We start from the raw sequence: 26,106 nt of genomic DNA, 5'->3' as shown, positions 1-26,106 counted from the left end.
GAAACTCCAGCAACATCCAGAGCAAAATGGTCAGCCTGGATGACCTCAGTGATCTTTTCCAAGCTCCGTGATCCCATGATTCTACCCGGACTGCCTGTGTTTCCTTCACCCCTGGAACGTTGTGTGAGGAAACGTTGGGTTTGAGTTGGATTTTTCAAGCAATGAACAAATCCTGGGCTCACTCAAAGTCTGCCAGGTCAACCCAAGCCTTGTCTCCTCCCTGCGCTGCGCGTACAGATGTGGGATGCTGTTCTCACCCCACATCTCTTTACTTCTCCCTTTCTGCAGCAGCATCTCAGTGGGACTGCAGTCCTCTCCTCTCCTCCCAGCTGTTATCCTCATAGGATTTTCTCTGGGATTATCTCCGGGCCGAATTTCACCTCTTTCTCACCCGAAGAGAGCCCTGAGGACGCCGAAACCTCATCAGCTTTAAACTTGGAGATGATCCTGGCTGTTTCCTCGGTGATTTGGAAATGTTTGAGCTGTTTCCCTCGATGCCTGAGGGCGTTCATGTCCGGAGAGCTGTTCCTGCTCCTCGTCCTCTCTTCCAGGATCTCCTTCCCCATACAGGCGCTGTCAATGGGGCTGCCTTCTGCCCCAGAGTCCGTTGCCATGCTGGGTGATGTGGTAGCTCTCAAGGGCAAGCTGGAAGGCTTGGGGATGTGTGGTCGTGCTTTTGGTTGCGCTCGGGCGTATTTCACGGGCTGACGGCTGAAATGGCCCCGTGGCTGCGTCCCAAAGGCTGGCTCTGAATCACTGCCTGCCTTCTCCTCTGGATCCTCCAGCTCAGATCCGACGCTCACATTCACCTCTGAAGAAAAAGAAAATCAGAGCATTGAGATACGTTCACCACGACAAATAACGTTGGCCAACGTTTCCTCTCGCTGCTAAGACGCTGGAAGTCCTGAAGCGTTACCAGCCTAAAACTCCCCTTCCCAAACGTAGGAATCGGACCCATATTTTATAGCTCTCCACCCACACCAGCATCGTGAGCAGTGCTTTACCTCCGCCCTCGGAGCTCTGGGCACCGTCCAACGTGAATCCATCGATGGCCTCTCCAGAGGATGAGATATCGGACGCGTCGTCCATGCTGCAGCTGTGCTTGGAGGAGGGATTCTGTCAGGACAAAGCCACGAAGGACACTCATTTGTCATGAAGATACACTCTGCTCCCCACTTCACCCCCAGTGTCATTGTGGCTGCGTGAATGGGGGATGGACTGAGCCGAATGGAGGTGACTGCTTGAGTTGAAAATGCCCTGATCCCTTTTGGGTTATCGGTAAGAGGGAATAGGGAGTGGGCAGAAAGTCACGGGGTTTTGGGGGTGGTCACAGAATGTGCCCCAAAGCGGTCACTGCTTCACGCAGGGCTGAGATTGTGCAGTGCTGACACAACCCGCTTCAGAGTGAGGAGGGGGGATGTCAGGAACCGAGCGGTTAATTGCAGCGCTGTCGTTAGGATGAAGTGCACGTGGGATGAAGGAGGACACGGGGATGCTTGGGAGCTGCCAGGAACCAACGTGAGTCTGCACAAAGATTGGGACACCCAGACAAGGGCTCTAGAAATCAGGGTTTTATTCATCACAAAATGAGAGCGCCCTTAGAAGCAGCTCCCCTTCCTGAAGGTTTGCGCCATTCGGCTTTGCGAAATGGCCACAAAAACGGAAAATAGTCCAAGGCAACAGCTGTGCTTTTGGGACCCTCTTGCACGCAAGATCCACAACTCAAAGCGGGAGGCAGAGAGCCCTGAACCACAATCCAAACCCTTTCACTTTAGGAACAAAATTCCCCCTCTTTCTTCCACCGAACCAGCGGTGAAAAGGAGGGAACGGCCGCGTCCGGCTCGGATGCTGACTTGTTGGGTTGGTTTTTTTCTCCAAGTGCTGGAAGATGTGCAAACCATGGTGATAAAATGGCTGTGGATCTTGGGAGGAAAGGAAAAAAGGATCCAAGGCCACTGTTCAGGAAAGCAAAGGGTCCCATAGGGTTCTACAGGGGAACCCTACAGAGTTTGGGGGTCAGGAATGCAGAGGGCCCTGCTGGGTTCTACCAGGGAATCCGTTGGGTTTGGCGTGCCCATAGCTGCTTCCAAATGGTGGCGCTGCCTACAGCAGTGTCCAGAATAATTCAGCACGGAGAACCCTCCAATTTTTCAGAAATGGGGTCTAAAACGTGGAACACAAGCACCACCCAGAGTGGTCTGAGGAGCTGATGGGTGATGCATCGCTTAGAATTCATTCTCATTCTCCCTCTCCATGTGCAGCTCCTTCCTCTTGGAGTAACCCTCTGATAACAAATGCGTTTTTTGGGTTTGGGGAGATTTGTTTTTTGGGGTTTTTTTTTTGTGCAAAAAGTTCTTTCTCTGCTGGTCCACCTCTACAGCAGGGTCAGTAAGCCCAGCTCAGTGTCTGCAAGCTCTACCTCTAGAGTTACACTCTGGGCTGTGATTTGGCTCCGCTGTCCTTCATCCTTCTCTGTTGGCGCTTCTTGCAAAAGGTTTTCACACCCGAGGGATAAGGATGAGGGCAGGTCCTCCATCCCAAACACCCTTTCGTAGTTCTGGATGAGAAACTCCACGATTTGGGCTTGATACCCGGAGTCAACAAGGCAGGACATGGAGACGTCGCTCCCTGAGCCCGGCCGGATCAGAGTGGGGCCAAACACGATGCCCAAGTTGTTTGGGGACATCTTGTTCTCTTCATATTTCTCTGCCACCCTGGGGAAGGGAAACAGGTCTGAACACATTGAGGATACAGACGGAATTGACTGAACCGCCCCCCATTTCACAGCAAAGAGAGAAATCCCATCTTCTACAGGGAACAGGGCTCTGATTCGTGCATGGAAATTCCAGGTACAAACATTAAAATCTGTCTGGACGGTGCAATTCTAACGTGTTCTGAGCTGGGTGAAAGGGACATGATTTATTTTATCATTTAACTTCTTAATCTGTGCTTTATGAGGAGTTAACAGCAGGGAGCTTCTATTTCCTGGTGGTTAAGGCTTTCTCCTAATTGCTGCAAGACTCCTTTCCACGTCCTTCAAGGGACTGGGTTTAGAGGACACAGCTGTGATGAGTTGATGGTTGGGTTTGATGATTTTGGAGGTCTTTTCTAACCTTAGCGATTCCATGATCCCAAAATCCCACCCCAAGGTCCAATCCCAAATTCCCACTCCAACATTCAACCCCAAAATCCAGCTGCCCAAACGCAGACCCAAAATGCCACCCCAAAATGAGTCGAATGGTTGGACTGGACGATCTCAAAGATCTTTTCCAATCTTAATGACTCTATGATCGAGTGAGCAAAAGGTCAGTGGTTGGATACAATGAACTTGGAGCTCTTTTCCAACCTTAATGAGTTTGTGATTGAGTGGGTGATGGGTCAGCGGTTGGATATAATGACCTCAGAGCTCTTTTCCAACCTTAATGACTCCGTGATAAATGTATTTTAATTTACCCTCCTCAGCACCAGCACTCTCCTCACCTGTACAGGTGTGCAATGAGATGCCGCAGAGTGTTGTAGTTGCTCCCAGGCAATTTGCTCAGCAAGTCTTTCATGCTCTGGATGGGATCTGCGGGGAAACTCGTGCAGTCCACCTTCTCTTCCCCAGCTTTTTGCAGCTCTTTGGCAAGCGCAATGAGGTTGTCGTAGAGCTGGTAAGGCAGAATAGGTCCCGAAAGCTACAGCGAGAGGAGGAAGACAATGAGTTACTTCATCCCACCGGTCCCATGCTGCGGGATGGGGTCAGCTGGGAGCTGCCCATTGGCGGATATTTGGTACCCACTTCCTTCAGGAAATGCTTCAGGACACCGGTGATGTCGTGGGGGGAATGCTCGGAGAGCTCCACCAGGCTCCTGCCGTTCTCGAACGCTTGGCACAGCTTTTCCACCCGGGCTTTGGATCCGCTTATCCTGTAGATCCCCTGGGAGGAGAGGAGAGGGGCGGGCATTCCAGCTCCTGAGCACGAAGAGCGGAGGAGATGCTCAGCAGAACAACTCTCCGCTCACCTGCACTCCCAACGCACGAGCTTCGATTTCAGAGGTGCACTTCACCACGATGAAGGGAACCTCCTCCGGGAAGTCTCGAGGAACTTGGGTGAAGTCAATGCCAAAGAGAGGTGCCCGGTTGGGCAGCTTCTTGTGTCCGCAGGTGACCAGCAGGTTCTCCAGACACTTCTTGTGGCACGTCAGGTAGCACTGAAATGGCAGAAACTGCTTTGAGTTGTGCTCTGATTGCAGTCCAGCCCTTTGGCGACAGCTGAGCCCAGCACTGGGCCCGCTGCTCCAGATGGGGCCTCCCCAGTGCAGAGCAGAGCGGAGAAGCACCTCCCTCACCCTGTTGGCCATGCTCTGGGCAATGGAATCTGAGCTCCCATTAGCCTTCTTGGCCACCAGAGCACACAGCTGGCTTGTGGTCAGCTGTAGGTCAACCGTTGGTCAACCTCTTGGCCACCATCTGCCTTCTTAGCCACCATCAGCCTTCTTGGCCACTGCTGACTCATGGTCATCCCGTTGGCCACCACTAGAGTCGACCTGTTGACCATTATTGGCCCTTCTTGGCCACGAGGGCACACTGCTGACTCACGGTCAACCCTTGGTCAACCTGTTGGCCACCACTGGAGTCGACCTGTTGACCATTATTGGCCCTTCTTGGCCACCAGGGCACACTGCTGGCTCACGGTCAACCACCGGTCAACCGTTGGTCACCAAAGCCTTGAACCTTCTCTGCAGAGCTCCTTTTCACAGCTCAGCCCCCAACCCAGATGAATGCACGCGGTTGTTGCCCCCCAGATTCTGACCCCTCCCCCTGCCCTTGTTGAACGCCATCTGGTTTATATCTGCCCAACCCTCAGACTGTCCAGGTCCCACTGAACAGCAGCATGGCCTTCTGGGGTGGCAGCCACCCCTCCCAGCTCCGTGCCACCACCAAACATTTTGTGGGCACGCTCCATCCCTTCACCCTGCTGACTGATGGAGATATCAAATGTGACTTTCCCCATTCCCTTTTCCAACCAAAACCCCATGCTGCCTTCTTGGTACCGTTTTGAGCAGCTGGTGTCTTACTTACAGACCCAAAACTGCACCTCGTGTCACCAGAGGGGAAAAAGCACATGATTTTATGGGGTGAGGGGAAGTGTTACGTTCCTACAGCGAGCTCCTCATCACCCCGCGGTGCCACACGAGGTGCGATGACAGCTCTCACCTCCTCACACTCGAAGCCGTTGACCATGAAAGTGTCACACTCTCTGCACTTGGTTGGTCCCCGCAGTTTCCTGAGTCGATGGGTCTGCGCTGCGCTGGAGAGGAGAGCATTCCTGAACTGCTGCTGGGATGTGCCATTTTCTGCAGGAACAGCATTAAAGCATGAGGAGGAGTCGGTACGTCAGCGGGAAAGCACAGTTTTCCATCTGGTCAGTCTGTGCTGCTCACCGTTTTCAGAAGTTTGCAGTGAATCTCTCTCTTCAAAGTCATCCGAGGAGGACATGGTGCCCGTGGACGAAGCTTTCAGCAGTTTCCTGGTGGAGTTTCCTGGAGATAAGAGAAAATACAAAGAGCTGTTCCCATCCTCGTGATCTCCTTTGCGGTTTGGTGTCTGCTCCATTCCCATCCTCGAGGGTTTTTTAGTTTATTGTGTTGAGTTTTTTGTTTGTTTGTTTGTTTGTTTAAGAGAGGGCATCTTGTGCAGCTCTCACCTGGACTGGAGCTGGGAGAATCCAGGGATCGTGACTCACAGCTCCCACCGAGGCTCTCCGTGTCGCTGCAGAGGGATTTGTTCACACCTACAGAAGGCAGACATGGTGACCAAACACCCCCAGCAAACCTTGGGGTAACGGCTGAGAATCGCAACTGGATAACAGCAGCATTTAAATGAAACCATAGGAGCTCAAATTAAAAAGAAAAAAACAGTTTTTTTTCTTCAATTCAACCCACTCTATTCACCATTTGGGGAGATCTGCTTTCTGGGTGCGTCCTCTGGGGTGCTCCCATCCTTGCTGCATCCCGTATAATGCAGCGGTGTCTTCTTTTTGTTGCTGGGAGGAGACCTGGGGAGGGATTGCAAATGGTTTTCTGTCAGTGCAGGATAAGGAATGGCATCTCATGGTGGAGATGCTTTCTGGTTACCAGAGATAAAGCATCCGTTTCAATCCGGTTATGAGGTATAAGCTGAGTTTTCAAGGGAACTAAACACTAAACTAAAAAAAAAGCATTTGGCTGATGGAATTCCACCTGCAGGGAAAGCACTGAAGCAACCCAGCTTCAACCCATTTCTTCTCACCTCTGCCCTCCAGAAGAGAACGGCTCGAACTCAAAATGCTCCATGGGAATGTCTTTCTTCTGCAGAGCCTGGATGAACTCCAGGTATTTCTCACCCACTTTGTATGGCTTGCAGACCTCATACAGGTGTTGGTATCCCACTGGAATCCATTCTGACTGAGTCTGCCTCTGCTTAAACATCCTCAACGTGACCTTATTGGAGAAAGGAGGGGATGAAAACGGCGTTTTCTGCCCGGGTGCTTTTTCTTCTCTTGCACCTCATTGGATTGGCTTGAAGGTTTCTTCCAACCCAACACTCCACGGTTCTGTGACCTTTAAGGTCCCCTCCAATCCATTCCGTGATTCTGTGATCTTTAGGGTCCCATCCAACCCAACCCACTCCACAATTCTAAGGTTCTGTGATCCCTGGGGTTCCTTCCAACACACTGCTGCTCAGTGGTCTCCAACCCATTCCATGGTTCCATAATCTTTACCTTTCCAACCCAACCATTCTATGGTTCTATGATCTTTAGGGTCCTTTCACATCCATTCCGTGGTTCTGCAACCTTCAGGATCCCTTCCAAACCAACTCACTCCATGCTTCTATGGTTCTATGATATTTAGGATCCCTTCCAACTCAACCACTCCACGGTTCTATGCTTCTGTGATCTTTAAGGACCCTTCCAACCCAACCCACTCCGTGATTCTATGATCTTTAAGGTCTCTTCCATCCCTACCTATCCCATGATACTTCTGCTTAATGCTTTCATTCTCTTCTAAGGATGGGGGTACAGGAGCGGGGCATAGAAATTATCTGTGACTCTTTGTTTTCCTGTGGGTATCCACCCTCCAAGCAGCAATAACTGCATACATTTCAAGCAACAGATAAGTCCAGAGTACTCTCTAATTTCACCTGCTGAGCAATGCCCAAACAAAGGGAGGTTCCACAGTAAAACATGCAAGAACCTCATGGTCTTATCCCAAAGAGTGTTTTTCTCTGAAACGAGGATGGAAGGAGAAATTACGAGACGTACCCACGTCAGCACCTCATCTCCTTGGTAAATGAGCTTCCTAATGTGGGAGACGATCCGCGCTCGCACCTTCTCCAGTTCCTGGCGCCGAAAGTTGGTGTCGCTGATACACGTCTTGTACAAAGATTCTGCCTCCAGAACCTGCGTGTGGTGAGAAGCAGAGAAAGGAGGAGAACGTCAGCGGGATGGGAGGGAAGCAGGAGGAACAGCAGCTGGCTCCAAGCTCCTCATCTCACTGTAGAAACAGAATGGGTTGGGTTGGAAGGGACCATAAAGATTATGGGACCTTGGAATGGGCTGGGTTGGAAGGGTCCTTATAGATTATAGAACCATAGAATGGTTGGGGTTGGAAGGGTCCTTAAAGATCACAGAACCGGAGAAATGTTTGGGGTTGGGTTGGAGGTGTCCTTATGGATCACAGAACAATAGAATGGTTTGGGGTTGAGTCGGAAGTGTCCTTGAAGATCACAGAACCATGGGACCATAGAATGGTTGGGTTGGAAGAGTCATTAAAGATCACAGAACAATGGAACCATCGAAAGGTTGGGTTGGAAGGGTCCTTATAGATCACAGAACCGTGGAGCCATAGAATGGTTGGATTGGAAGGGTTCCTGTAGATCATAGAACAATAGAATGGTTTGGGGTTGGGTTGGAAGGGTCCTTAAAGATCACAGAACAATGGAACTATCAAAAGGTTGGGTTGGAAGGGTCCTTATAGATCACAGAACAATAGAATGCGTTGGGTTGGAGGTGTCCTTAAAGATCACAGAACTGTGGAACCATAGAATGGTTAGGTTGGAAGGGTTCCTGTAGATCATAGAACAATAGAATGGCTTGGGGTTGGGTTGGAAGGGTTCTTATAGATCACAGAACAATAGAATGGCTTGGGGTTGGGTTGGAAGGGTCCTTATAGATCACAGAACAATAGAATGGCTTGGGGTTGGGTTGGAAGGGTCCTTACAGATCACAGAACCATGGAGTCATAGAGTGGTTGGGTTGGAAGGGTCCTTATGGATCACAGAACAATAGAATGGTTGGGTTGGAAGGGCTCTATCACTCTGCCCATGTGAGTTCTCCCTTCTGTTTATTAGATCCCCTCAGGCTCTGGAAGGCCACCAGGAGGTCTCCCTGGAGCCTTCTCCTCCCCATCTACGCACCCCCACCTCCCTCCACCTCTCCCCCCATAGCAGAGGTGCTCCATCCTCACGTGTCACCTTGGCTTGCGCCTCCTCGCAGGAGCGCCGTCGCTTCTCCAGCTGCTTGGTGGCGCTGCTGGGGCTGACGGCGGCCGAGTTCTGGCACCCATCCTCTGCCTTTGCGCTCAGGTGCTTGGCTTTCTCCAGCTCCTCGCAACGCTGGAAGTACTGCAGGCGGGATTTGCGCAGCAAGGACAGGGATTCATTCTTGAACAGACAAAGGGAGATTTAGGAGCGACGCCTGGAGGAAAGCACCCGTCTCCAATGCTCTCTCTTCTCCTCCTCCCACAGTTGAGGTGCCCTAATGGAGTTCTTAGCAGGATGCATGTTGCATCATTCAGATTTTTATCTTTTTTTTCCCCAGTTTTGAGTGGTCAGAGGATCGCGCCCATCTTTCAGCCCCTTACCATCCTCTTCTGCTCCTTTATCCACTGGTCTTTGAACTCTTTCCTCCACTTCTCGATCTCGTTCTTCTTGGCCGACAGAGGCTGCAGAGGAGTCACGGTTAGGGTGGAACATTTAGAATCTTGTAGGTCCCCTAAGATCATCAATTAAGACCCCTAAGATCATCAAATCCATTTCCTGGGAGATGGCCAAATGCACCAGACAGCTGGGGGCACAAGATTAGAACCCAACCACTGGAAGATGTTTCCTTTTCCCTTCTTTGTATCTCCTTCTCTCTTCCCATTAACCCAAATGAGGATAAATCCCCTCGGTTCGGTCACTCCAATACCCCAGACTCGAGAATCCTCCCATGGTCATCCATAAATGCAGCACCTGGTAGAATTCCTTCTGTTGCAGCAACCCCACCGTCTCACTGGCTGCATTTCCAATCTTGATATCGTGCTCCAAGACCATCATGTAGAGCGCCCGAAGAGGCATATTGGACTGCAGAAACAACAACAAAAAACAGGGTGTCAAACAGAGGATCATCCCCTCAGCTCCCCTGAATTTGGGAGCTTTATCTGCACGTGGATTTACAGCAGCAACACGGCTTCCTCGCAGGGAAACCCCAAGGATTCTACCTGGTGGATGATGGCGTTCCGTCCCGACTCCGCTATCTTCACGACCCCTTTGGCAAACTCTGTCTCTGTAAGAGGGCAGAGGGGATTGGAAGCCAGCTGAAACGTGAGTGCCAACACGCTGCTCGTTGGGATCATTTTGGGAAGGAAATAATTCCCCCTCTTTGCCTTAGCAAAACAAAAATAAGGTTCTCATCGCTCTACTTTTGCTCGCAACGCAGCGCCCTTGGCTGTGATTTATGAAAAAGCCACGAAGTGTGTATATAAAAATGAACAGCATGCGGGCTCTCAGACGGAGCTGTGCAGCCCCACTCACCATAATTCAGGCGTTTCTCGATCCAGCTGAGGAGTTCCTTGACGTATTTACACCACATTTTGGCGTACGCCAGGGCCGCATCGACGCCGCCTTGGCATTTTATCAGCATTTCATCCGCCTCTTCCACTGCAAAAAGATCCCGCGCAGGCGCGGTGTGGCTACGCTCAGCGCACTGAGGTTCCCCAAGGGTGGGAGAAAGGGAGTCTGGAGGTTTGGTGCTGCGTAATTCTCAGATAACAGCCGTAATATGAAATAAAGGAAGGGTTTTCCCTCAGTAATCACCGTGGTCCATTTGGTGGCGATTCCAGCATTGCTCCAGGCAATTTAGGCACATATACTCCTCTGCCATCCCTTCTAATCAATATGTTGGTTTAATTTGGAAACCAGAAGGGAAAGGCCTTGCCCACTGTTGGGTGAAGGTGGATGGAGACGCAGGAAGGACTCACATCCCTTGGCAGAACCCAAGGGGAAACGGATCTGAACACATTCAGAGCTGAAATCTGTGAGGAATCCGCTTAGAAAACCTTTTCTTTCTTATTTTCTGTACAGAAACTTCACACGAAGAAAAAACCAATTTAACGTCACGCTTTATGGTGCCAACAGCAACCACTGAGAATCGTCCCAATGGGCAACAGAAGGGGATGCCCCCAGTTCTACCCCAAACCTTTCAGAATTCACTTCTCAGTGCCTCAGAACCTCAAGAGAGGGACATTAATGAGGCATTAATGAATAATAATAAGGGGAAGCTCTGCTGCAGCAGCAGGACCACTGAGCTCAAAACTGTTGACCAATGGATCGAGTGTCCTCATGTCACCTTTTGGGTTTTAATTCATGACTTTACCTGTCAGGTCTCCTTGTGTTTGTCTCTCTGGACTGCTTTTGCTTTTGGGGAGATCTTCACTTGGCTGTGGGGGGAAAAAAAAAGACAAGAAAACAGAGAGGAAATGGTGAAGGAAAAGGCAAAGTTTGGGGGAATTTTGATAAGAATTCAGTCAGAGATTTCATTTAACTGAATCGAGCAACCTGGTTGGTGGGGCTGGTGGGGTTGGAAGAATGAGAGGCTGATGTTTGATGGGGGGAATGCAGCATGATGTAAAAGTCTGCCACAAAACCGTGAGGAAGCGCTTCATGAACAGAGGGAGATTAAGGTTGGAATCACAAGATATTCAATTTTTTTTAATGAAGTTTATCTCTGGGGATAATGTAATCTCATGAGAACGGTGGCTGTTAGATATAAAATTAATTTTCCTACCCCTTCATTCACACAGAAGAGCACAAAACGAGGCTCGCCGCCCGCACCGCGCGAGTCCCACACAGCCCAAAAGGGGCAGAAAAACAACAAAGTTCTATTTTAAAGGACTTCTGTTGCTTAAGGATGGAATTTTAGGTCAACAGGATCCAAAACAGGGCGTCGAACAGAATGTGCCATGTTCTCCAAATTGAACACACCGAATTGTGCCATGTTCTACACACACCGAATTGTTTCCACTCAGCGTTACCTGCTCTGCCACCACCTCTCCTCTACCAACAAATTGGGATACTGTTATTTTCTGTCTGCTCACTTCAGAGCCACGGCTATTCTGTTTTTCTGATCATCTCCCAGAAGACTTTGGGTGACAAAACTACACCACTGTGGCTAATAATAATAATAATAATAATAATAATAATAATGATAATTTCTTCTCTAAAACAATCTTCATCCTTTGCCTACCTCAACGATCTCCCTTTCCATGGGCAGCTCTGCATCCCCACTGCCATCAGCGTCACCAATGAACAAATCCACTGTCCTGTCGAGCAAAAAGCAATGAAATAAATCATAGAGGTTGTGAAAGATCACTGAAACCATCCGTCCCTGCCACGGATGAAGGCTTCAGTGACCCAAAAGTTGGGTTCTGCCCCTCTTTCTCTACATACGCGTTTCCGATTGAGATCTCGATGGCATCCAGGCTGCGGAATATCTCACTGTAGCGCTTCTTGTTTTCAGGTGCCCTTTCTTGATGGTCGAGACCTGGGAATGGGGAAGAAATCATTTCACAGAAGGCCAAGAGATCCTTGAGGTCTACGGAACGGTTTCTGGAGGTGCAGAGGAACGCGGTCGAGCTCCACTCTGCCATGGGGATGTGACAAATTGTGATGTCCTGGTGAGGTGCAACCAGGTGATGCCCAGCATGAAATGGGATTCGAAAGAAAACACTGGATGAGAAATTTCCCAGCGTTACTTGGATGATGGAAAATGAGTGTGTGGATATCAACAGGAGACACCTGTGCTGCTTCATGGCTTCCAAGCGGACCTGACAGTTGTGAAAACTGTGCAGAAAGCTTTGTGACGGCGGCTATGGGGTGAAGACCCCATAACACCACCAATGGGGTCAACGGCTCTGCGTCCCGGTGGAAGTGGGACACGAGTGGTGCCCCTCAGGTGGCAGCACAACTGGCACAAAGGAAGGAAGGGATCCATCCCAGACAGGAGCAGAAAGCGGACCAATGAGGTTCAACAAAGCTTTGTCATCTTGAAGGACCCTTCCAACCCAGCAATGCTGTGATTCTCTGGATCTATGATCTTCAAGACTCCTTCCAACCCAAACCCAACCCAACCATTCTCTGTTTCTGTGATTTTCAAGGTCCCTTTCAATTCAGACCATTCTATGATCTTCCAGGACCTTTCCAACCCAACTCATTCTGTGGTCCTATGATCATTCAGGACCCTTCCAACCCAACTCATTCCGTGGTCCTATGATCATTCAGGACCCTTCCAACCCAACTCATTCCGTGGTCCTATGATCATTCAGGACCCTTCCAACCCAACTCATTCCGTGGTCCTATGATCTTCCAGGACCTTTCCAATCCAACTCATTCCATGGTCCTACAGTCTTCCAGGACCCTTCCAACCCAACTCATTCCGTGGTCCTATGATCATTCAGGACCCTTCCAACCCAACTCATTCTGTGGTCCTATGATCATTCAGGACCCTTCCAACCCAACTCATTCCGTGGTCCTATGATCATTCAGGACCCTTCCAACCCAACTCATTCCGTGGTCCTATGATCTTCCAGGACCTTTCCAATCCAACTCATTCCATGGTCCTACAGTCTTCCAGGACCCTTCCAACCCAACTCATTCCGTGGTCCTATGATCATTCAGGACCTTTCCAACCCAACTCATTCCATGATACTGCAATTCCACGATTCTCTGCCCTTTGTTCAGGGCTGGCAATGCACCGGGAGACCTGATGGAGGAGCTCATGGGGTACCACAACCTGCTCTGCACACACAGAAAGCAAAACAGAACTTCATGCATGGGACCGATCAGCAGAAGCGTTGGTAACCCAACAGTCAGCTTCTGAAGTGCAGAATTCACCTCTTCCTCATGCATCACATGTGCACGGAGGTTCCTCAATCCGATTTCTGGTGAAGATCTGCATTACTGCCCCTGTGGGGGCAGTTCTGGGGGGCACATGAAATGGAAAATGGGCTCATCTCTCCGTGGGGGGCAGTGGGTTCCTCCCATAGACATTTGTAAGCTGTAAGCTCTGCCTGAGGCCGTGCATGGAGCAGGGCGGAGGTGACCACACGTGGTAATTAACGCTGCTCATTGGCCACGTGTGTGTCACTGAGGGCAGAAGTAAAACTCTGCGTGGGCTGAGAGCTGCTGTAGAAAAGGGTAAAAAAAACCAACCTAAAAAAAACAGAAAACAACAAAAGAAGAAAACACTTTAAAGTATAGAAACAGGCAGCGGTGGTGAAAAACAAACAAAAGCAAGCTTCACTCTTCTTTGTCCTTTCAACATCCCAGGAAGCAGGATGTGGTTGACCTCAACCTGAAGTTGCTACACTGGTCGTTGCGTTTGCGGCAGCGAATGTCACAAATGTCACCCCGATGGTGCTTGGAAAAGTCAGAAAAAGCAAAAAAAAAAAAAAAGCAAAAAAAAAAAAGCAAAGTTTTTCCGTGTCAGCAGCGAAGGACCGTCAACGCCTTTTGGCACTGGAGATCCAACAGCTGCAAATCTGAGGTTTGCCATTCTCGTGGGTAGGAACACATGGGGGGGGGGGGGCATGGGAATGTTCTCCTGTGCCCCACCGCCCTCTTTGTCAGACGTTTCGTTCCTGAGTTCCTTCTTTCTTTTGTGGAGTCCACGTGTTGAATTTGGTCGTGCAGAGGAGACGACTTTTTCCTGAAACAGGGCGCTAAATTTCTGCTGGTGCTGTTCCCAGTGATTTGGGCACACTGGCAGCATTTCTTTTGTTGTCGTATTGGCCAAACAATGCGCCTGTTTCCTTGCTTTCTTGCCCCGAAATTGAGCACCATTAATTAATTGCAGCTTATGTTGCAGCCTCGCACACCACTCTGTCCTCTGAGGGAACAAAAATGCCAAGCGAGACGATCCTGAACCCTGAAAAAGCGCCTCTTAACACGTCAGATATTTTCTAACCCAGATCAGTGATAATCCTTCCCTTTTTGAGTTCAGCATCCTCCAGTTTGCACGTGGGAACGCTCCCAAACGAGCCTCTGCGTTGCTGAGCAAATCACCCGCATTTCAGCTTCCTTTCTTTATGTGTTTTCACCCCAAAACAAACGGGAGTGCAAAACGGGGCGAAGATGCTCATTTTTGGCCACAAAACGCAGCCATAAACTGCACCCAGCACCTCACTGGTGAATCAACATCCCCACCTCCTGCTCGGCTGGGGGGGGAGGTCTATCAAAATTCTCCTTGTTCTCCTTTTGAATATAAACACCAATTGTTCGTATTCCAAGACATAAATCTGAACTTAATAGTTTAATTGGAAGCCTCACGTCTTTCTTTGCCCGCTTGAGCAGATGTCTTTAATTTCTCTTGTTTACCAGCAGTGGGAGTTTGTACAACAGGAAGGAGTGACTCAACCCAGCAGCCCTGGCGATGGGGAGCGTGGAACAATTTGAAAGCAGCTCTTGGACAGCCAGAGAAACAACGGCCTCAGCCTTCCCATCAAATCCTTCGTTTAACCCGAAGCAAAATGGTGGAAGCAGGAAGGCAGAGAAAGCGAAACGAAGGCGCGTCGCGATAAGGAAGCAGGGTCTGCCCAATCAGCCTGCAGGCTGCTCTCAAAGCAGAAAGGTGGCTCGAGAAATTAATGAAACTGAGAATACAGATCACTGTGTTGTTCTCGTTTAAACGAGTTTTTCTTAGAATTGTGACTTTTTTCCTAGACTTCCAAGGACGTCAGGTCTGCCCAGCAGCACCGTGTCCACACACAGAAGCATTAAGGTTGGAATAGGCCTCTGAGATTGTAAGTCCAACCATCAAACCTGTTCTAGGATTGGATATGGGGGCTGAATTTGAGGGTTGGATCTTGGGATTGGATGTTGAGAGGGGTTTTGAAATCACAGAGTCGTTAATGTTGGAGGAGACCTCAAAGATCGTTAAGTCCGACCGTTGAGCCACCCTCACCATGCCCACCCATGGCATCATAAAATCACAGGATTACGGAGTCATTGAGGTCGGAAAAGACCTCAAAGAACATCGAGTCCAACCATCGGCACATTTTGGGGTGGGATTTCGGAATCATGGAATCGTTAGGGTTGGAAATGACCTCCAAGATCAAGTCCTACCACTGATCCGTCAGCATCGTTCCCACTTAACCATGACCTTAAATAGAATTGTAGAATCATCAAGGTTGGAAGAAACCTGTGAGATCATCAGCCCCACCATCAACCCATCCCCACCCACTGAATTAGCAAATCACGGAACTGTTAAGGTTGGAAATGACCTCAAGTCCAACCACAAAACCCATTTTGGGGCAGGATTTTAGAATCATGGGGTCATAAAGGTTGGAAAGGCCATTGAGCCTGACCACCAACCCATCCCCATGGAATCGTGGGATCCCTCAGGTTGGCTTTGAGTCTCCCAGCCTTGAGGTCAGCGATGGTTGGGCTGCAGATGTGAGGGCAGCAAATTAAGTCAGTTTGCACGGCAGGGGGTGTTGGAAAAGGGGGTGATGCCTTTCGGTATCACCTTCAGTTTGGTCCTTTCCAACCCAATCCACTCCACGTTCTCAATTCCGCATCTCCAAAGGTGATTTTGGTTTAATTTCTTCTCATTCTCTCTATCACTCAATCGAGGGCAGAAATCCCATCCGTCCCAACACAGGGCCTGAAGGAAGCTGCAACGTCAGCTCATAGGAGAACATCACAATATTTTTAGCAGCCCTTGTTCTGCAGCTCAGCAGAAGCATCACTTCCCTTTCAGCCGGGCCATGACACAACTGCCCCCAGCCCTCAGTTCAGCGCCGCCGGTGGATTTTGGTATCACAGCTCTGCTGTGAGATTTCCTGGCAGTGCCTTCCTCTTCTCTGCACTCACTTTTGCAGTTTGCAACGCGATATCTGAAGTTTTTTCCACCAGGGCAAAGCTGGTTCTGCGCATCAGCAGATGTAGAAAATCCACACCTTGCAAACTTTTTTGGTTAAAAAAGCCAGGCCAAGAGAAAAACCTCTGAAAACCCAAATTGTCAGCGCTGCTTCTGGGTGAGATCTTCCCCCTGTAACGAGGCTGCGCCGTTATGACTGTGCCTAATTGTGCCTTGCTCAGCATCTCCCTGCCCAGCTCAGAATCATCCCAGTTCCTCACCAATGCTGCTGTAGAACCAACAGTAAAACCACTTCCCATCAGCTCGATTTCTTGTATTTTCTGCCCACTTCAATGGGGGGGAAGGGGGGGGAAATGGTGAAAAAATGAATTTATAAATCAATCCATCACTGAGGAGGTCAGAGCTGCTAATTAACAGCTCCCAGTGGGCAGGAAATAATAGCAAAGTCAGTTGTAAACGGCAGCGTGCATTAACGAGGGGATTAACGAGACGTGTCAAGGGGGTGAGATGAGAATTTCCGCCTACAGCGTTAAAATAAAAGCGTGTGAGCTGCAAATGCTTCTCCGCTGGCGACAGAGGGAGGAACCAAAGACTCTCCTTGGCCAAGAATTATAGGGATGAGGGAAATAATTCACACACAAAACTTCCATCGTTTTGGAGAATGGCCGAAAACCAACCCTGACGTACGAGGTTGTGTTTGGAGGGAGGAAATCTGCTGGTACAGAGGGGGGCAGCCCAAAGGCAAAGGATGGGATTCCTGGTCAGATCTTCAACGTTTCACTAAGAAACCTGAAAAAACGCAGCTTAAATCAGGGATAATAAATTAATCCGCAAGTGGGGCGGGTAATTAGCAAAATGGATGTGATTGCTAATTGATCCGGGTGTGGGATTGCTTCTAGAGGTCCCAGCCACGGCTCCTTGGTGGCCTTAGAATCGTAGGGTCATGATGAATTTTATAAGCAGTCATCCTGCGTCGTGATCTGACGGTGGAGTGCCTGGTGAGATAACGATCATACCGCAACAATTAAGGCAGGATGCTGCTAATTAGAGCGCAATTGGGCTCAGAAAGGGCAGCAAGCAGCCTAATGCCTGCAAATTAATTGCAGGTGTCGTTTCTCCAGGGTGGAAAAGTGCCTCAAAAAAAGCAGAGAGGAACCCAACAGGAGCTTTGCTTGCAAATGCCGTGAGAAGGGTGAAATTCAGTCATGTTGATTCTGTTCTACAGATGATGGCCTAACAGATATTAATTTGGGCTTTGTCACAGTTTTGGGTCAGAGGGACCCAATAGACAGCGTGCAAAGTGTGACACAGAGAACACTGCGCCTCCTGCCTCCCAGAAATGAGGTGGTCTGCTCCGTTTCCCCTTAGCCAAGGACACGTCCAGTCCCAGTGCATCAAATAATGTCACGAGAGAAAATTCAGGGAGAATTCAATGAAATTCGATGAGAATTCAGTGAGAATTCGATGAGAATTCAAGAGAGTTCAGTGGAATTCAAGAAAAAATTCAACGAAATTAAATGGGAATTCAATGAGGATTTGATGAGAGGTCAGAGGAATTCAATGAGAAGTCAACAAAATTAAATGAGAACTCAATGAGAGTTCAGTGAAATTAAAGAAAAATTCAATGAAATTCAATGAGAATTCAATGAGAATTTGATGAGAGGTCAGAGAAATTCAATGAGAAGTCAACAAAATTCAGTGAGAATTCAATGAGAATTCAGTGAAATCAGGTCGACCCGGATCTTGATGGAAAGCCCAGTGGGTCGAATTGGCACCCAGAGCTGCAAGGCGACTCTCGTGTCATCTCCTGCCCCCCAAAATACTTATGAAGACGATAGAAGGTTCTGATGCCATCACCTACCACTTGGCTCCGGGTCTCCCATGGCCGAATCTTCAGTGCTTTGGTCTGAAAGCAGCAGAATCCCAAGCGACCCGACTCCAAATCGCGGCTGGATTAAGGAAAAAGGGGATTTGGGGGTTGGATCAGAGGGTGGGAGGTGACCCCATCCGTGAGAGCTGCCTGAGACGACAGCAGAAGTGAATGCAGCCCATGGACTTCCTGCAGCTTGCTTCTGGGTGAGGAAACAGTCGTGGTGCGCATCTGCCTCACCATGCTAATTTGCATAACCGGTGTTGGTGGGAAGGAAACCGGAGCGCAGCCCCCTGGTTTCGGTGCAGCAGCAGTTTTGCACTTTTTATGCCCACGGAAAGCCTCGTTTTCTTGGGGAAAAGCCGTGTTTCCAACCTTACCCATCTTTAGTTTCAAAAGGAGGAGAGAAAAGATGAACCTCTTTTGTCCCTGCCTGCAGAACACCAGCACTCCTGCCCACCAGACACCAAACCTCCACTCTGTTGTTGTCGAATTTCACCCCACAGGGAAAGAATTTGGAGATTCTGGGTCTTCTCTGTGGAACTGTGGGTCCTGCAAAGCTGGGAGTGATGGCAGTAATGGGACTGGGTGGTGAGAAGTCGGTGGGAACGGGGCAGGAGAGGTCCTTAATGAGCCATTCCCCCAATCTCCTCATTAACAGATCGCTCAAAATGGGTTCAATTTTCCTTCAGTGCAGCAGCGATCTAACGATGAGATTGGAAATGGAAAACGTTTCTTCGGGGATTACAGACTGAAAAGAGCAGAGATTGGAGAGAACTTTGTGCTACGCAAATATTAATGGGAGGAAAGAACAGGAGAAGGTTTAGAAACGACCTCCAAGGTCAGGTTGGAAATGACCTCAAAGAACACAAAGTCCAACCATGGATTTGTCGTCCTCAGTGGTCACTGATGGAATGGTGGAGTCGTTATGGTTGGAAAAGATTTCCAAGATTGTTGAGTCCAACTGTTGACCCACCATCATCACAGCGCCCAGTCATGGAATCACGGAATCGTAGATTGAGAGAAGTTGGAAATGAACTCTGGGGAAAAGGGGAGGGAAGAGGAAAAAGGGAAAAAGGAAAAAGGAAAAAAGGAAAAAGGGAAAAAGGAAAAAGGAAGAAAAGGAAAAAAGAAAAAAGAGGAATGGTGTAGGGAAAGGGGAAAGGAAAAGGAAAATGGAAGGGAAGGGAAGGGAAGGGAAGGGAAGGGAAGGGAAGGGAAGGGAAGGGAAGGGAAGGGAAGGGAAGGGAAGGGAAGGGAAGGGAAGGGAAGGGAAGGGAAGGGAAGGGAAGGGAAGGGAAGGGAAGGGAAGGGAAGGGAAGGGAAGGGAAGGGAAGGGAAGGGAAGGGAAGGGAAGGGAAGGGAGAAACAAAAAGAAAGATAATAAGGAAGAGGAAAAAGGGAAAAGGGAAAGGAAAATGGAAAAGAAAAAAGGAAAAGGAAGAAGGAAAGGAAAAAGGAAAAAGAGAAAGGGGAAAAGGTGAAAGAAATCAGCGTTCACACAGTGAGTTTCTCCTGTCAAATCTTCCCCAGTCTCTGTTTCCTGTGTTCAGCCCCTGTAATTACAGGCATGTCGGTGTCATTTCCAACCCCTGTTTATAAAGCGCCGCGTTTACAGATGAAAGCCATAAAACTGTGCTCATGGTGCAGAGGCATTTATGGCCTGAAGGCCTGCAGCACAGCGCTGTGTCAACACCCCCAGCACCCAAACAGCCATAAAGAGCCCATAAAAGCCAACAGGGAACAAAAGGTGAGACTCCTCCTTTACCAGAAATCCCACTGACCGCCCCGATTCCCGATTCCCAATCCCATCATTTGGTTTCCTACATATTCTCACTGCATTTTTTTTTTTTTTTTTTTTTTTTTTTTTTTGGTGAAACCCAAAGCTTTGTTTTGCAGATCGGATGTGCAAAAAAAAAAAAAAAAAAAAAAAAAAAAAAAAAGGGAAGTGGGGGAGTTTCTGCAAAAATCCCCATATCTCCTTCTAAGGCAACCCGAATTTTTACGCAGAGTTACTGCAAGGCCCTCCAGCAGCAATTCCCATTTGCTGCCGTGCTCTCATCACCGCGGAGCAGAAATCTGCCTCACTGGTGATGCTGAGCTCCGCCGCCCTGCAAACTCCCTGTGTTTCCAAAGGCTGAACTCCACGTCTTGCTGTTGGAAAGAACCACAGTGCAGTGGTGCGGATTTCCCCTCGTGCAGCTGGTGCTGGTTTAGGAGCCAGATAGAAATGGGGGAGGAAAGCGGCCGCGAGCGCTGCGTGATGGCGCTTCCCTTGTTCCTCATCCCCCACTAAGAGCCTCGTGCTGCTTCTCTGCTCTGATGGGGGGCTGTGGGTTGCAACGTGGGGATGGGACATGCAGAATTCCCTCTAGAAGCTCAGCTGAGCTCCGGATCAATGGGTAGAAACCATCTGTCGAGCTTTCAGGATTTTCCGCCAGAATTTGAGGAGATCTGAAGTCCCGAGAAAGAAAAGTGCAACACAGGAATAGAAAGAGCACGAAGGATTCGCACTGAAAGGAGCTCAGAGTGGAGCAGAGCATCGCTCCGACCTCCGAGAGGCTGTTAATTGCGTTCCTTAATTAGCACACAACGCCCGGTGACCAAATGCTGTGCAAGCCAACAGCTCTGTGGGTCAGCCTAACCCTCCCCCAGCTTTTCTCCTGCTCTAAAATCACCATCTCCCCAACACGGGGGACCTGAGCTTGTCCCCCTACTGCTGAGCAGCTGCATTCCCCAGAGGGAACGTTGACCAACCGTTGATGTTGGAGACGAGGGTGGCGGTGGCCAGCTGGATGGCATCCCCGCTCACAGCAGGATAGGTGTTCAGGAAGGAGGAGATGGCGTGCAGGAGGTCTGACAGTTTGTCTTCGACGGGGCCCGAAACAGCTTCACCTAAAATTAAAAATAAAATAAAATAAAATAAAATAATTTTATATATATATATATATATATTTTTCTTGTTTGCATCCTTGCCCCTCTGCCAGGGAGGAATCGTTCATCAGAACGCTGCTCAAACATTGAAATGCTGTGCAAAATGGAGAATAACAAGCAACGAAGGCCAAAACAACACCCCCCACCCTCAAAAAAAAAAAAAAACAATATAGAGAGGGAGGATGGGTCTGGAAATTGTCCATTTCTTCATCACCTTTGTGAGAGACCTTTGTGAGAGTCTCCACTGCCTTTTGTCCTGGTTCTACAGTGCAGACCCCAGCAATGGATGCTTTGCTTCGTGCTGCAGGGCTGCAGCGTGCCACAGAACTACAGAATGGAGTGGGCTGGGTTTGGGTTGGAAGGGTCCTGAAAGACTGCAGACCCATGGAATGGAGTGGGTTGGGTTGGAAGGGTCCTCGAAGATCATAGAAACAGAGAATGGTTGGGTTGGGTTTGGGTTGGAAGGGTCCTGAAAGATCGTAGGCCCATGGAACGGAGTGGGTTGGGTTGGGAGGTTCTTTGAAGATCATAGAAACAGAGAATGGTTGGGTTGGGTTTGGGTTGGAAGGGTCCTGAAAGACTGTAGACCCATGGAATGGACTGGGTTCGGTTGGAAGGGTCCTCGAAGATCATAGAAACAGAGAATGGTTGGGTTGGGTTTGGGTTGGAAGGAACCTTAAGATCACAGAGCCACTGAATCACAGCGCAGTTGGGTTGGGGAACCCAAAGCCCCCTCAGCCCCACCTCTGCTATGGGCTGGGTGCCCCCCACCAGCCCAGGCTGCTCAGACCCCATCCAAGGCGGTCTCTCCCCAGTCCTTCTCCTCAGAGCTGCTCTCCATGAGTTCTTCTCCCCTATCTGGGATTATCCCAACCCAACCCCACGCACTCAGCCTTGAAATCTTGCTGGGTTCACACGGACCCACTTCACGGGGGAAAACACCCCCAACCAGAGCCAGCCTGGGCACATCTGATTTCCATTTGCATCCGGCATCGTTTGGGGGCTGCGACGGGTAAAAACCCCAAAGCAAAGAGAAAATGGCTGCGGTTAATTGGAGGAGCAGCACCCACCCAACCCGTTCAGCACGGCGAACAGACGCCACAAGGGCTGTGGGTGGAGGGAGCAGGATGGCAGGGGAGGAAATTTCTCCTGGGGGGGGGAGGATTTTATTTGTGCTGATGGATTACAGGGCAGCACGGAGCTGCTCTGCCTGCACGTCATCCCAGCGCCCTCGGGAGCACTTCAGGTTTTTCATTTCGCATTGTATTCGGAGAGAACCCGAGCGCTCAGAGGGCTGAGTGCTGCCACGCTTCATCCGTTAGCGCTCCTCGTTACAGGAGAAGCCACTGGAGTAATTAAACACCCACAGAGAGAGGGGCAGAAGGGAGGATGGTCTCCAGGACATGTAAGGTCATTGGTTTGAGCAAATAAAGGATGACGCAGCTTTTGCTCTTGTCAGTCTACTTGTCTTGCAAGCCAATAAGGGAGCTTCTTACATTTGTAAACAACAACCAGTTTTTAGTATATTAATAGTCATTTATTATATTAATAGTCATAAACGATTGTTTTTCTTGCTTACCTTCTTGGAAGAGCTCTCGGAGGCACTGAAATTTCCCATCGATGCTCTTTAGGTGCTGGGTGACGCGGAGAATTTCCCTGGCACAGCGCTCAGGTGTGGGGCAATGGGACGGAGCCCAGGAAGCAGCTGGGATTCCCGAGTGGGAGCAATGCTCAGGGGAAAGGAATCTCCCCAGGAATCCATCAGCATCATCCCAGGATCCCGACCCGTTCATGGTCAGCACCTCTTTGCATTTATCCCTTTGCGGTTGGAATCCTCTCTTCCAACCTGACTCATCCTATGGGTTTCCTAACCCAGTAGAGCTGCACCCAGTGCCTTCGGAGAAATGACTGAAGCAGGTTTTAATGCCCAAATTTCCTCTTTTCAGCAAGTAGGAGCTCAAATTTGGGAAACTTTCCTTTAGCAAAGCTTGGGTCAAAAGCCTTGAACACCCGTTTGCAATCGCAGCGCATTTCTGTGTCGGTCTCTCTCACGTAGTGCAGTATTTGCAAGAGGAAATGTTGGCTCAGGCGATCTGCAGAGAATGATTTCCATCTCTTAGAGAGGGTTTTTCATCTCTCAGAGGTTTTCCATCTCCTTTCATTGCCTGCCCTTGGCTAAAAGATGGAGCAGGAATCACAGAATCGTGAAATTGTAGAATCGTGGCATCATAGAATCGCAGCGTCACCGAATGTCCAGGTTTGGAAGGGACCCACAGGGATCATCGCGTCCAACTCCCGCGGAAATAAAAAAGCCATAAAATCCCTCAGCCATCACTGCTGCATCTCGGTGGTTGCTGATGAAGCCAGGAACGGCGTCGCTGTCGGTGTCCCGCTTCCCTTTGCAGACTCTGGAGTCGGATGGAGAGCGGATCTACGCGTGGGGCAGGAACCTGGGGCAGGAACCTGGGGCAGGTGTCAGGCAATGTGGATTTTCCACATTCCTTTTGGGAGTTGTGAAATGAGTCTCTTCCCTTCCCAGACGGATCCTCCCACCCGGCGCTCGCTTTTTAACCCTTTGCTCTCTGCAGGCTGGGAGGCGTCTTTGCCGTTCCACTGCTGCCTGCAGATCATTTGGGGCTGAGGGGGGGAATTGTGTGACGTGGTGAGAAGCAAAACAAGAGTGACACCAACTGTAGTGTGCGACATTTGGAACAGAGGAATCCATCTCCGTCCTGATCTGAAGCTGTGGAGGTGGGCAGAGAGTTTTCCCCTCCCTTCTGCTTCAGGGTTTCTATCGTGCTGAATTCCCCTGCAGAAAGACAGCTCTGCTCTTTTCCAGCCTCTTCTGAAGCTGAGCTTTGTGCAGGACTTCCCAAGCTGGCCTGTGATCCTTAAGGATTCCCCCAACCCAATCCATCCTATGGTTCTACAGTTGTATGACCTTTGAGGACCCAACTCAACCCATTCTGTGGTTCTATGATCTTTGAGGACCCAACCCAAACTATTCTATGGTTCTGTGTTCTTTGAGGACCCAACTCAACCCATTCTGTGGTTCTATGATCTTTGAGGACCCAACTCAACCCATTCTGTGGTTCTATTCTCTTTGAGGACCCAACCCAACCCTGTTGGCACAGTGTTGCTTCCCACTTCAGTTCGTGCTTTGCTGTCATTTTCTCACTGGGTTTGCTGTGTTTTTGGTTTCTTTTGTTTGTTTGTTTGTTTGTTTGTTTTTCCCCACAATAACCCATTTTGTTTTGTTTTGTTTTGTTTTGTTTTGTTTTGTTTTGTTTTGTTTTTCACAGAATAACCAAGAAAAGAGCAAATTTTTTGGCTCTGAACGGAGAAAAACCCATTGGGTTAAAAACCCGATCGGTTAAAAGCCCGATGGGTTAAAAACCCAATTAGATTAAAAAGTGGCTTAAAATGTCAATGGGTTAAAAACCCAACGGGTTAAAAACTCCATGAGTTAAAAACCCAACGGATTAAAAACCCAATGGAGTAAAAACTCCATGAGTTAAAAATCCAACGGATCAAAAACCCAACGGATTAAAAACCCAATGGATTAAAAACCCAACGGATTAAAAACTCCATGAGTTAAAAACCCAGTGGATTAAAAACCCAACGGGTAGGGCTGGTAAAAGTCCACCTTTTATGTTATTTTTCTTTCCATAAATTCCAGTGCTGGGTGTCTTTCTATTGACACGGGGACGAGCAGCACCCGAGCGCCAATTTACAGCCTGTGTTCACTTTGAGGTGAAAACGCTGCCCTCCACCTCCTTCCCATTTCTCCAGCTTTGTTATTTGCCATTGAAATCGTTATTTTTTCCTCCAGCTGCCCCCGAGGAAATGCAGCATCGCCCCATTACCACCAGAGCACGGAGTGCAGCTCGGTTTCACTCCTCCACCGATTCGTGACCCGGAAGGGCTTTCAGGTTTTCTTTGCATCTCGGTGCCACACAGAACGCGGGGAGCAGCCAAAGAAGGACGTTTGTAACACAGGGAGCCTCCCAACCATTTGTTTTATGGGATTATTCCTCGCCTACCTGCCCAACTCGCCGGGCAAAGAGGATTAAGTGAGCAAGCAAGTCAAACCAGCCGCCCTCGCTCAGCCTCTCCGTCTGCCTGCCAGCAGTGCCCAGATCCTTTGCATCCCACGAGTTTCTAAATTCTTGGCTCTTCCCCTCGTGGTGGAATGGAGAAGCCGTGAATGAGCAGCGGGCGGCGCAAGGAGCCACGCGAGGGGACGGAATGAATTTGTGTCAGAACGATTCGACTTTCAGGAAGTGAACGCAATTTTAGCAGAGGTTTTGAAGAAAGACAGATGCTGGTGTTGGTGTTGATGTCCTCAGTTGATCACAGAGGGACAGCAGCCCAAAAGGTGTCCCCAATTGATCACATAGGGACAACCCAAAAGATGTCCCCAGTTGATCACATAGGGACAGCAACCCAAAAGGTGTCCCCAGTTGATCACATAGGGACAACAGCCCAAAAGATGTCCCCAATTGATCACATAGGAACAACAGCCCAAAAGATGTCCCCAGTTGATCACATAAGGACAGCAACCCAAAAGATGTCCCCAGTTGATCACATAGGGACAGCAACCCAAAAGATGTCCCCAGTTGATCACATAGGGACAGCAACCCAAAAGATGTCCCCAATTGATCACATAGGAACAACAGCCCAAAAGATGTCCCCAGTTGATCACATAAGGACAGCAACCCAAAAGATGTCCCCAATTGATCACATAGGGACAACAACCCAAAAGATGTCCCCAATTGATCACACAGGGACAACAGCCCAAAAGATGTCCCCAGTTGATCACAGAGGGACAGCAACCCAAGGGATGTCCCCAGTTGATCACATAGGGACAACAGCCCAAAAGATGTCCCCAATTGATCACATAAGGACAGCAACCCAAGGGATGTCCCCAATTGATCACATAGGGACAGCAACCAAAAAGGTGTCCCCAGTTGATCACATAGGGACAACAGCCCAAGGGACATCCCAACCAGCCCCTATGAGGACCCACCACCATCCTCTTTCAGCTCTTCACTCTCAGATTCCTCCCTCTTGCCCAATCAATCACGTTGGGACAACAACCCAAGGGATGTCCCCAGGTGACCCGACTGGGTCCCAGACGCCC

The 26,106-nt window shown here is 49.4% G+C and overlaps 1 protein-coding gene across 1 annotated transcript; it reads right to left on the bottom strand.

Annotated features, from left to right (window-relative positions):
• Positions 1-338: 338 nt before the first annotated feature.
• On the bottom strand, positions 339-22,756 carry GMIP (GEM interacting protein; the record flags this gene model as incomplete). Its single annotated transcript, XM_079547955.1, is given in 23 exon segments — positions 339-811; positions 1,005-1,116; positions 2,420-2,714; positions 3,481-3,677; positions 3,782-3,919; positions 4,005-4,193; positions 5,200-5,339; positions 5,427-5,525; positions 5,690-5,776; position 5,928; positions 5,932-6,040; positions 6,274-6,464; positions 7,286-7,423; positions 8,497-8,685; positions 8,886-8,966; positions 9,256-9,366; positions 9,504-9,568; positions 9,817-9,942; positions 10,658-10,721; positions 11,528-11,603; positions 11,731-11,824; positions 20,787-20,924; positions 22,543-22,756. Coding segments are annotated over 23 exon segments (3,327 nt in total).
• Positions 22,757-26,106: the final 3,350 nt, after the last annotated feature.

The sequence above is a fragment of the Tetrao urogallus genome (assembly GCF_951394365.1).
Source record: "Tetrao urogallus genome assembly, chromosome: 36".
Taxonomy (NCBI): domain Eukaryota; kingdom Metazoa; phylum Chordata; class Aves; order Galliformes; family Phasianidae; genus Tetrao; species Tetrao urogallus.
This window is presented reverse-complemented; position numbering and strand designations above follow the sequence as displayed.